A 12232-nucleotide genomic window follows, 5' to 3' on the forward strand; every position below is an offset into this window, starting at 1 on the left:
GAAAATATGGGAAGGTAATGTGGGGTAGATTTCAAATTAGTCACCCTTTTTAGGCTAAAAAAATCCATTTTAGTATTTTTTTTTCTTACATAGTGTTATGAAATGCGCAGTGATGAGTGTTAAAACTATGCAGTGACGCAGACATCCTGTAAAAGTGTAATATGAAGTGAGCGTGGGGGCCAGTGGCAGCACTAGGTTGACTAATAAGATTAGACTTCTTAAGATGAGTTTGCACAAATATTAACAATCTATTTAAAAGTATATTTTAATAGCACCAGACTGTAAAGCTTATTTGGAAGTAAGAATCCCAGCACTACTACTTGTGATATAATCAGCTGAGCTCCTGGGCCTCATGTTTCCTAATGAGAAAAACAAGATTTTATATTTTATAAGCATTAAGATTTTAATACTTTCGATGCATTTTAATGCACTTCCAAATTGAGAAGATTTTAATGACAAAGTGAAGATATTAATTTCAAACCCACCTAACTGGACAGATTGGACCCTTTGGAGTTCTGATTCTGGCCCACAATCCACATTTGACACCCCTGAACTAGACCACCAGAGCTTTTTACTCTTCTGGGAGTCTGAAAGTTTGAAAATGGAAACCTCGACATAGCCATAAATAATTAATTTACTTACTACCTATAAACCTTTCAGAAAAAGTGTAATACTATTGTTTTGCACGTTACAGGAAATCACAATAAAATAGAAAAAAATAAATAAAAATTAGAAAATAATGCCCCACAGTACTTCTGAATTAGTGTTCCAGCTTTATTTGTGTAAATACATACATACACACTTTAATGCACTTGGGATTACAATCAGCCAGTTCAGTCAAAAAGATAGTGCTTAAAAAAATTCAGTACAAAAAATCTAAACTTTATTTGTCATTCTGAATAAAAAAAGAAAAGGAAAACGGTAACATCACGTTTTATGGAGTACATTTCTGTAGGAAAACGCTGTAGTAAAAGTAGTCTTCTTTTTTTGGCATAAATATGGAGTGAAATAACAGTATCAGAAAAAGAGAGTGAATGCAGCAGGCTCGATTCGAAATGATGTGTCCAAACAATCCAGGAGCTTCAGGCTGCGTTGACAATCAACGGAAAATATGTTGGGATTTTTCCCCCCTCCAGCTAGAGGGAAAGGCACTGTGGAGGTTTACTCATTTTTAAACAGGTCCACTGATCCAAATTATATGTTACATATATGTAGGCACTGGACACTGCATTTGAGGAGGCCATGATCACAGATTACAGTCTATTAACATCTACAACAGTGACACTACACATGGGTGTTGTGTGAGAAAACGGGGGGGGTGCACATTCAACAAACCTAACTCATTACTAGAGTTATAATCTTGGCACAGAAGAGTGATCGAGGTGGTTATACCTGTAGCATTTGCCAGGTACTTAAAAGTGACAGTTAATAACAGGCTATGAGATAATGATTAACCGTCAGACTAGTGTTACCGAAACATGAAACATTTGAGACAGAAATGGTTAAAACTTTGGCGTGACCACAAACATCTCAGAGAAAAATGTCCAGCATTTGTAAATACTATACACATCAGCTCAGTTTAAAAACAACACTGATAAAAAATGTTTAAACTGGTTATTCTTCTTCCCTTTCGAAGGCCACTGGAATAAATAGAAGTGTTTTTGAGAACTGCTGCTCAGTTATTGCTTTAGACAGCATGTCAGGAGATCACAGGATGTATGCTCAACTACATTAGTGATGTATATTTTGGACTACCTGGAGGACTGACAGCATCCAGTTTGCCCAACAGGATTGTTCTAACAGGTCAACCATCTGGACTGGCTGGTTTGATAGTCTCAAAAGCCTCATACAGATATTGTAAACAATGGTGCTAGTCTGAGAATGCGGTAACAGTCAGAAATGTTTAGTTCATCTCTCAGATCATCTTTTGGAGTGAAACAGTTGAGGCCAGCCACAGTGGGAACAACGTATCTATAAGCTCTGACAGCCTCTGAGAGTCCAGGGAGGTCTGCTGTTTCTGATGGTCCACTCTGGAAGTGTTTACACGTCTTTTTCTTGGCATTTTCAAAAGAGCAAGCATCTCTGTGTCAGTCTCACTGGAGTGGATTATCAAATACGGAGTCTGGTAGAACAGAGATTTTCAGCTTCTTTTCTGGCCAGCTGTACTCCTTTGGCAACTTTGTCTGCAGAAAGAGAAAACACATGCAAGGTATACCAGGCGTGTAGTCACAGTGCCTAAAACTGAAAGTAAAAAGTAACCTGCAAGGGGTTTTTGCTTGCCTCATCACGAGTGTTGAGTTCCTGTAAATCCCCGAGCATCTGCTCCACAAACTCTTCAGTCAACAAAATCTATGAAAGGAGAACAGAATTTAGAAAATAAACTCATTAAACAGGAAAGCACCAGCCAGAGGTCAGAGTTTCCATGTGGGTACCTGAAGCCAGGGGCCATGAGCTGCATAGGGATGCTCTTCAGTAGCAAAAGCACCTTCAACTCCTGTAGACACAAATGTGATGGCCGTGTCTCCGTTGATACTTTTATATGTGAAGTGTCTCCCGTGGAGCAACCGCCCCCTGTAAAAGATCAAACACAATCCAGTATGAACTAACCACATGATTACACTCATAAGTTGTGTTTGTTTTCATTTATGTTTGCCATAAAACAAGATTTCTTATGTCATAAAGAAAGTGCTAGTAAGCTTTTAAAATTTATAAGCTTTAACCTTTTATCTTCTGAACATTTTTTTTGTGATGACTGAGGATAGGCAGTTTGCCATTTTGCATCAGAGGAAGCCTTAAAGAACTGACCTGTTGAAGATAATAAATCAAGGTCAAAATGCTTGAAATAACCACGAGAATTAAACTAAATCCTTTTCTAATTCAGGGAAATAATCGTAAACATTTAAAGTCACTTAATTATTTAAATGAATTTAAATTAAGAGAAACACTATGTGTATTCAGCAGTTTTCAATGGGAGGAATAGAAAAAAGAACCTATCACAACCAAAAGATTTGTTTCATTAATATCAGAGAGGACAGTTTGTAGGAAATATGACATAATCGCCCTTCATGGCGGTATCACATAACTGGGACATAACACTGTGTTCTCAACACATTTCTCCTCCTTTTACACAGAGCTCTCTCTGTACAGTAACTCTAAGCTTGTTCTCTCCTAAAAATGAGTTTAAAAATAAAGCAGGTTGAAACTGCTGGGAAAGAGACTTCCTATTGGATAGTCCGCTCAGTTGGCATTTTGTTTGGTTACACACATTCCTATAAATGTCACCTGTGCCCCCCCCCCAAAAAGTAAACCAAATCCAGATATTACTGGATTGTAAATTCCACAAGTCACAGAGTATATCAGAAATCTTATTGTTTCCTATTGCAAGTTTGCCATTTGTCACTTCAGCATTAGAGGGAACCGGTACGAAGGAGACTTAAATGGCATTTTCTTTGGTTATACACATTCCTATAAATGTCACCTATACCCCCAGTAAAAAGTAAACCAAATCCAGATATTACTGGACTGTGAACTCCAAAACTCACGTTAGAGGCAATAGCTGCATTCTTTTTGTCAATAACGGACTGCTTTCACCAAGTGCAGGCTCTCTTCCCTTTCTCATTTTAAGATTAACATTTTTTTTTCTCTTCAATGTAAGCTGGCTGAAATTTTAAGGATTTATAGACCATGTGACTGTCATGAACATATGGAGGTAACTTTAACATAGAATTTATATCTGCCAATCCGTATTAATGTACTATCTTTGTCCTAAATTCTCTTCCTGCTGTTTGATACACTTCTCACTGTGTAGGCGAGCAGGAAGGAGAGCCAGACATTCTCCACATGCTGTGTTGACAGCACTGATTCAGTTGCTCTGTCAATGTACACTAATAACCTCGGTTGACTTCTCTGTTTAAGAAAAGCCAGGAAATAGATGTAAAAACACCAAAACATGTTAGACAAATACAGAGGATCAGAGTCTACGTCCAACAGTCCACTGTTAACAAATACTAAATTCCTGAATGTCAGTTCTCTGATGTTACAGGTAACATTAATATCGACTTTAAGCCGTTTCATATTCTGCTCACTTATGATAACACTACGGCCACTAAAAAGCAGCTAACTTGTTATTTTCTTCAGACTTTGAAGTGATATCAAAGTACATATGGGAGGAAGTTCAACTGATATTTGAGGGTGCCTTTCAGAAAGCCTCCTCATTCACCCCTGAGGAACTAGTGGTCCTACATGCCATTATACTCGGCCACACCTGTTCAAAATAAATATCTGGGGTATCCTTTCGGTCTCACATACATTCAGAAAGGGTTAATTTGCCCGGCGGCTGTAGGAGAGGAAGAATGGTGCTTTACCGCAAGCAGAGGGGCAACAGTGTGCCTGACTCTTGGTTGAATTTCAAATGGACACTCTCCAACTGCCGTGTTCGGACCAACTCATGAGGAACAATAGCTGCTGAGCTCTCACTCTCCAAACTGTCCTTTCGACTCCTGATAAACACAGAAAGAAGAAGAAAATAATCTTAGTGAGGAAGTAGAAAATGGTATGTTCATTGATGAGACTGTTAGAACACAACTAAGAAGGAAAAGGCAGCTTTTTGGCTCACGCACACACACAAGTGCACACACACACACACACACACACACACACACACACACACACACACACACACACACACACACAAGTGCACACACACACACACAGATTTCGCAACTCTTTTCATGAAGCAGTTACCTGATACAGCAGAAGACCCAAAATTCCACAGAAAAACAGCAACAGAATAGCAACACACCAACATAATATGCTGGTAGCTAAGAAAGAACGGTGATGATAGTTCAGATGTCACTGGGGATTTGAGTCACAGCACAAGAGGGAGGGAGTTATCCTGGCGCAACCCTTGTGCTGAGCTGAACCCATGTTAAGATTGTGAGTGCTGGAGTGTAGGAGGAACACTCACTGCGGTCTCTCGTGGCTCTGCTTCTGGCTGTTGATAGGTGGTAGGGCTGCTTTGCTGTTAAACTCCAGTCCTTTTCTCAGAGTCTCCCTGATCTGCTCTGTGTCTGTCAGCCCACAAACAAAGACAGAAACAAGTATTATTTCATTAGGTTAGGCATTTCTGCTCAGCTTGAGTATCTATCGTATGCGCTTCTTTGGAAGTTGGCATACCTTTGTCTGAGAGCCTGCGTGGCTGTGATCCAATGCAGATTGATCGACTGTCTTCCTCATCCTCTGGCGGCCGACTCAGATCGTCCCACACACACTTGGCGCTGACCCCACTCAGGTTCGAGCCTTCTGTCTCAATACCCTGGTCCACTCTCTCCTGCTTAGATAGGCAAGGAATATACACAAATCGTCAACACAAGCTCACATAAAACACAACGTCAACTTCTTCAGAAATGAAAATGATGCATAAATATCTACAGGCAAAAAAGAGGTGATAAAACTTGCAACAGCAAAACAAACCAAAAACAACAACAACATACGGAAAGAAAAGGTTCCCTTTAAAGTGCTTTGTACAAGATTTTGCTTCCAATATCAACAAATCATTGACCAGTACCAATTAGCTCTTCAAATGGTTTCTTTTCAACCACTACTACTTCTTTTGGCTGCTCCCTTTAGGGGCCGCCCCAGCAGACCATCTACCAACATCTCACCCTATCACAAGCATCTTCCTTTGTCACACCAACCCTCTGCATGTCCTCCTTCACTACATCCATTAACCTTCTCTGTGGTCTTCCCATTTTCCTTCTGCCTGCCAGCTCTATATCCTAGATTAAAATGCTTTGTCCAATACATCCACTATCCCTCCTCTGCACATGTCCAAACCATCTCAGCCTTGCCTCATTAACTTTGTCTTGAAACTGCTCTGACATGCTCATTTCTAATCCTATCCATTCTGGTCACTCTCAAAGAAAATCTTAGCATCTTCAGCTCTCCTACCTCCAGCTCAGCCTCTTGTCTTTTTGTTAGTGCCACTCCCTCTCCACCAACAGAGTGGGTCTCTTGAACCCATCTATCACTCCATCTAGCACACCTCACCCCTGTCTCATTGTCTTCATAAATGTCCTGCACTACCTTCAAATACTTCTTCTCCTCTGCTGACGACCTGACACAGTACCACAGTTTCCCTGCTCACACCCTATTGTATGCTTTTTGTAGATAAGGCGTGTCAAACATAAGGCCTGGGGGGCCAGAGTCTACCTGACAGTGAGTTTGACATCCCTGCTCTAGAGCCACAGGACGCAAGACAGTGCTACTTGTTCTGATCTTCTATATAGTGGCAACAGGTTTCGTTTGAGTCACACTAAGCTTAACTCTTTACAGAAAAATTAAAAATATATAAAATAGTAGATTTTGATAATGCTTACGTTTCCATGACAAACATTTCCAAAAACAGAACACAAAATAAATAAATAATTAAAGACCATAAAAATGCCTCTTTATGTCATACTGTATAAAAGCAACATGGTGCAGAATTGAGTAAAGCTTACTTGTAGCTGTGGATCAATTTCAAAAATGGTCTCTCCTCTCCTCATGTCAGTGATTAGCCAGGGGCCACCGGCTCTGTGCACAGGAAAAGCATCACCATTAGTTCAGGTCAGCATTAACTCCAAGTTAAACACACCAAGTTAATACATTAACAAGTAACTATGCTCTTCACTTGCTGCTCACAATGTACTCAAACTGAACAGCACACAATCTACAACAAAGTGGCATTCACATAATGGTGTTTCTATTCAACTCAGTTCCTACAAGTTCAATGATTGACCATTTACAGGCAACTGTAAAAAAAGAAAGAAAGAAAAACGAGAAAAATACTGTGTCTGAGCAGGTCAATCATTTAGATTTTCTCTGCCGGATATGGAGTGAACTAAAAAGGGAAAAAATATGTGTGTAATGCTAAAGTCAAGTTATACTTTCCACTTCAAATGATGACTTTCATGAGAGTTCTACAGAAAAATCACACGTAGGGTCTGACTAATCAACACCTACGTGTAAATCCAAGCTAAGCAACAGAATAAAAACGTAAAACTAGCTTTGACCAGATCACCTGCTACACAGTTCTACTCACACTCTGACTCCACGCATCAGCTCCAGGATACCCTGTCCATTCCACTGTTGGGCCGCCTGCAGCTCCTCTGTACATACTCCCACAATCTACAAGAGACAAATTTTATGGTTTTTACACCAACTGTTGTAAAACACCCCATACATATTTTATTAATATTGGGTAACATTACATAATATTGAATAACTGCCAAAAAATCATCTGACAATTCAAGATGGATTTTTGATACTGTGTTCCTCTTCTCATTTGCCTACAGTCAACTGTTGCAACCGTTTACCGTCACAAGGGGGCGGTGTCACAAACAACAGGTCTGCAAGCTACTCTTCGTTGTTGGTCCTTCAGCCATAGAAAAACGCAGTAATATCAGCTAAAAAAACAAAAGAATAAAAAGCATCCATTGTAGCCACCTGTCTGTGGCTTTTTTTTAAATCTTTGATTTCTGAGCGTCTCCTGTTCACACTGAACTCTGCTGCCACTTTTAAGCCAACAACTATGTGAGCCATGAACAGCATCATCGACATTAAGCTATGTAAAATGTAAATGGACTGGTTCTTATATAGCCCATTTCTACTCTGCCTGAGCACTCAAAGCCCTTTATACAACTTGCCTCATTCACCCATTCACACAAGCACACGGAAGTGCTTTCTAGCTAACATTCACAGACATTCATTTTCCATCCGATGCATCTGAGAGCAACTTGAGGTTAGTATCTTGCCCAAGGATATTTGGCATGCAGACTGGAACAGCCAGTCGAACCACCAACCTTCCGATTAGTAAATGACCTGCTCTACCTCCTGAGCTACAGCCACCGCTATCCTCTGCTGTTGGACTTTTGAAGGACTTCACAACAATGTTTACATAGTTTGCATAACCCAGCAAAAACCTACTCAAAGAGACACAAACGCAATACCGCAAATCTTACATTAAATAGCTCGACACAGAATCGTTTGGAGCCTACTGTCAAGTGGATTACACTAGTGACAAGTGACATTAAAAACTCACCTGGAGAAAACTCACTGTGCCAAATGGCGTCTGAATTGGTTGCATCTGTGGGTCTTCTGTAAGCAACATATGCTGGATACGAGATTCACTGTTGTCTAGTGGACTGTGCCACGATACATGGTCACCACTACAAAATGTGTTTTCTGCATAAGTGAAGAGAAAAAAAAAGACATTATTTTTTAAATAATAACAAATCATTGGATTATAATTTGTCTAGCAGACGCCCTGTCATGGCTGCTCATACAATCTTACTTTCCTACATTTCATCATCTGACTGTACATAAACGTTGACGGAAAGGTCCAGCAACATGAGAAGAGGGGAGGCAGATCAGAAAAAGAGGTAGCGTGAGTAAGAGGAAAAACAGTCAAAATGAGACCCAAATATGGAAAGAAAACCATAAAAACTACATTTCCGTCAAAGCTAATCTGACTGTTTGGGAGGTAACATGCGCCCACGCCAGACTTGCTTCAGGAGAAACGAGAGGGGGGTAGATGGCCAGGAATCAGCATTCATTTAGCTTAGGGGCCTAGCCCACCCACACACAAATTGACCCCAGCTGGAAAGCAGAGAAGGACTGAGTAGAGGTGAGTCTGGAGTAAAAACTTTCTGCATGCTCCCTTCTTGTCTATCAAATTACATTATTTACACAAATGTTGGATTCAAAGGAACTTAGCAACAGTGTATACACCCATGCAGAGTACATATATTCACACTACCACAACTGTTTTGTTTGTAACTTGTGAAAACAATCCTACTAAAAACAGCAAAAGATAACAAAAGGGAAATTAGATGTCCTTTGAATACCCAGAGCTACAACACACATAAATGATGCCCAGAGCAGACTCCTCTAGTTAAGCTTGTTTACATGCATCACTGGGATTTCAAGCTACCTTTACAAAGAACACATTCTTTGGCACACCACAATGTTTTTGCTTGGCCAATAGAGAGTTATCACATTAAAACTTTGCAGATCAATCATTTGCTAGACTGCAAACAAACTGTGACAAATAAGTACACTGTGTTACAATTTGTTAAGTGAATGACCAAGAATTTACAGATGGCTGCAAAATGGAAAAAAAACTAAACAAAAACAAAACAAAACAGCAAAGTGTCTTGGTCAGATTTTGGGCCACCATGTGCCACCAACCAGTATCAGTGCACCATTACGTAGATTCTTCAAATCTCTGGAACACTGCCAGAGCCATGATATGCATTTCTTTTAACAAGCTATCCCCTCTTTCGGGAATAACTTTACCTTTCTGTTTCAGTGGCTGTCTTGATACTGTTTATTCAGATCAGTAATAAGAGAACCATGATATCAGCCCCACAGTGCAGTGGCAAGTGAAAGGTTGGTGGTTCAGTTCCAGCCATCTTTGCTTTTTGTCCACTGTAAAAGGCTACAGCGGCTATTTCAAACTCTTGCACACTGATCTGATCAGAGATGTATCCTATAGATCGGATGTAGCAAAAATGCAACAAAGATGAATGTTTTGATCTTTGCTGAAAGTTCTAAAAGGTATTAACTGCAGCAACATGCACAGTCATAACATTGTGTGTGTTAATGCAACTCACAATTTAGACTGTGTCATGTTTACAATATATAAACTTAACTAGGTCTGATTGCAGTAAGTCTGCAGTTTCAATCTTCATGGCGAACTGACCAGGGTGCACATTCAAATATGAACCCAACATGACACTATAAGATTAATGGAAGGGTAAGCATGTCCGAAAGAGGCGAAACACGTCAGTCTAAAAATCTCCCACAGACGCTACACTTGTTTGAGATATGGTAATAGTGAAAGGAATAGTATAACAGTCACGTTATTTCCATTCTCTTTGAGTGACACCTGGTGCTCTATGAATGGAAAAGACATCCCAAAAGACAGCACTCACGTCAAGATATAAATATGACATCACAGTACAACGATCTATTTATTTTTTTAACCACTTAACCAGTCTTTTGCTGATTATTCAGTTATTTTCTATACAATGTTTAAAGCAACAAAAATAAAACAAAATTTATTTATGAAAATACATTTCTTTTTTAATCTGAAAGGCATTCAATTTGATGAATTATCACAACTTAATATAGTTTGTTTCTGTTGTTTAAGATGGCAGCATGGTGGTGCCCTAAGCATGAATGTTAGTATGAAATGAATGGTTGTCTCTAGTATCAGCCCTGTACTACTTCACTACTACAAATATTTTTGCTGCAAAACTACCCACAATAAAGTTTTTGACCTCTTCCAATTCTTCTGTTTGATTGTCTTTTAATATGACCTTTATCCATGCAAACATTTTTTTAAATTGCAAAACTGCTTTGTGCCCTTACCTGACTGGAAGACATAGCGAGCCAAACCTTGCATGAGCTCAGCTGGCCATGTTGGAGGTGCGGTCTCCCCCACCTCTCTTTTGAGTCTAAAAGTGAGCTCAAAGCCAAACCCACTTGGTCCATCTGGCCCTGTAAATCTGACAAACAAACTTTATGAGAAGATGGACTGACAAAATGTCAGCACTTATACTTTTGTGTTATTCTTATGTGCATGAGGGGTGTGAAAAGCCAAATACTTATTGAGATGAACAAACTATTCAGAGTTCACAGTTGGTCAGGAGGGGACATTTAGTAAAGGGCTGATAACTAAAATATTGTATGGGTCAAAATGACTTCCCACATTCAATAAACGGTCACACAGAGGGGCGTTTAAAAACCAAGATTTGTGTTACTGACACACAGTACTTACTCATGAACACGGTTATCCCCATACAGGTCACTGAGTCCAAAGCTCACATAGTGCCAATGCTCCTGGACGTCCTGAGCTGGACAACCTACATTTCTATACATACTGATGTAGTCTAACGGATCTGGTCCACCAAGCCTATGAGAAGCAAAAAATGAGAAGCATGTACAGTTTTGTTATTGTTGTCAGTGGACACCCCAATGTAAAGACATCTGGGTTACAATGGAAGTCATTTATACGTATAAACGTAGTGAGACACATTTCAAAAGCTGGATTTAAGCCAGTATGGCTTAGAAGAGAAATTCTCAAACTTTCCGAATAACAGTAACTACAGTATGGCTTCTGGATGTTGGGTTAGCTACAATGTTAGCTTGGAAGCTAAGCTAGTTCTAGGCTAATATTTAGCCATTATTAGATTAAATGTATTGTACAAATTTAATGCCCGCACGCATGTCAGACGAGAAACAGCAATATGGGTTACTTACCAATATTTTACAATAGCTGTTACTTGAAGCGGGTTTGCCTGCTCGGGATAAAGTCGCCGACATTCCCCATAGATAGCCTGCAGCCCAGGAGGAAACAGCTGCACCAGCCCGTGGGCTTGTGCACCACTGGTAGGCCGTACCTCATCCATGCCACGACCTCGAATAAACCGGGTTACTCTATAGAAACAACGTATATACAGTTACCGATGGCAACTACCACTTGTTCAAAATTAGGCTAAACTAAACCATAAAAGCTTCAGACGAGTACTGCTGTGTAATAACAAAAGATAAACTCTTTTCTGTTGCCCCACTCGGTAGTCGCCTGTTGCTCATCCTTTACAAAGAAACTACCTTACCATTGGTTGGAGAAAGGCCATTGCGTCAGTGACTGGCAGCATATTGTAGCCAATGAAAATAAAGATAACGGTTGTGTGAATTTGTGGATAAATGTAATTGGCTGAAATGATACTTATCAAACAGTTAAGGGGACATGCACTTTCAGGGTTGGGGTATTAACGTTTTTAAGTAGGCAAATTATGGCTAGGTAGTTAAAAAGACAAAAAAACAAAAAACAGCCAACAAAAAAGTAGAAACTCATTCAAATACTTTGCTGAGAAAAAAAATCCTTTAACTCCCATGTGACGTGTATGTACAGAATATAACCAGCAAAAAACCTTTCAAATAGAGTATGTACTGTCTGTTACTTGTTAAATTATTTCCTTGTAAAAAGTCTTGCATTAAATTTTAGGATTTTTTTTTCAGTTGCAGTTAAATGTGTTAAATGGAAATAATTCAAACGTTTTGGGTTGTTTTTTTTGTTTTTTTTTACTGTTTAATCTGTATGTCCTGTAAAATGATAGTCTCCAAAAGTAATTAGTTTTGTGTGAACTAAGGTAAGGTAAAACATATCATATAACAGAAATACTGA

At 39.5% G+C, this 12232-nt stretch overlaps 1 protein-coding gene across 3 annotated transcripts; it reads right to left on the bottom strand.

Moving 5' to 3' along the window:
• Nucleotides 1–753: 753 nt before the first annotated feature.
• Nucleotides 754–11663, bottom strand: sufu (suppressor of fused homolog (Drosophila)). Of its 3 annotated transcripts, none has more exons than XM_025897679.1 (12): nt 11305–11663; nt 10823–10957; nt 10414–10550; nt 8081–8223; nt 7082–7167; nt 6501–6573; nt 5176–5329; nt 4967–5069; nt 4365–4499; nt 2433–2571; nt 2281–2349; nt 754–2183 (listed from the first exon to the last, which is right to left on the bottom strand). In XM_025897679.1, the coding sequence occupies exons 1-12, from the start codon at nt 11451–11453 to the stop codon at nt 2094–2096; spliced, it is 1413 nt and encodes a 470-aa protein (XP_025753464.1). In that variant the 5' UTR covers nt 11454–11663; the 3' UTR covers nt 754–2093. The 3 variants fall into 3 exon arrangements, 2 of the variants coding, with proteins under 2 accessions (XP_025753464.1, XP_013124584.1); XM_013269130.2 differs by having other exon boundaries at nt 5176–5332; XR_003213555.1 differs by lacking the exons at nt 754–2183; nt 2281–2349 and adding an exon at nt 2721–2805 and having other exon boundaries at nt 2487–2571; nt 5176–5332.
• Between the last annotated feature and the right edge of the window lie 569 nt (nt 11664–12232).

This window comes from Oreochromis niloticus, linkage group LG13 (genome assembly GCF_001858045.2).
Source record: "Oreochromis niloticus isolate F11D_XX linkage group LG13, O_niloticus_UMD_NMBU, whole genome shotgun sequence".
In the NCBI taxonomy this organism is placed as follows: domain Eukaryota; kingdom Metazoa; phylum Chordata; class Actinopteri; order Cichliformes; family Cichlidae; genus Oreochromis; species Oreochromis niloticus.

What these genes read in the sequence shown, in the direction of transcription:
- sufu (XM_013269130.2), bottom strand. Translation starts at nt 11,453, where the DNA reads ATGGATGAGGTACGGCCTACCAGTGGTGCACAAGCCCACGGGCTGGTG. An exon ending in GGGGATAACCGTGTTCATGA is followed by an intron (nt 10,551 to 10,822) that starts GTAAGTACTGTG and finishes TTTGTTTGTCAG; the next exon opens with ATTTACAGGGCCAGATGGAC. An exon ending in TCGCTATGTCTTCCAGTCAG is followed by an intron (nt 8,224 to 10,413) that starts GTAAGGGCACAA and finishes TCACTTATGCAG; the next exon opens with AAAACACATTTTGTAGTGGT.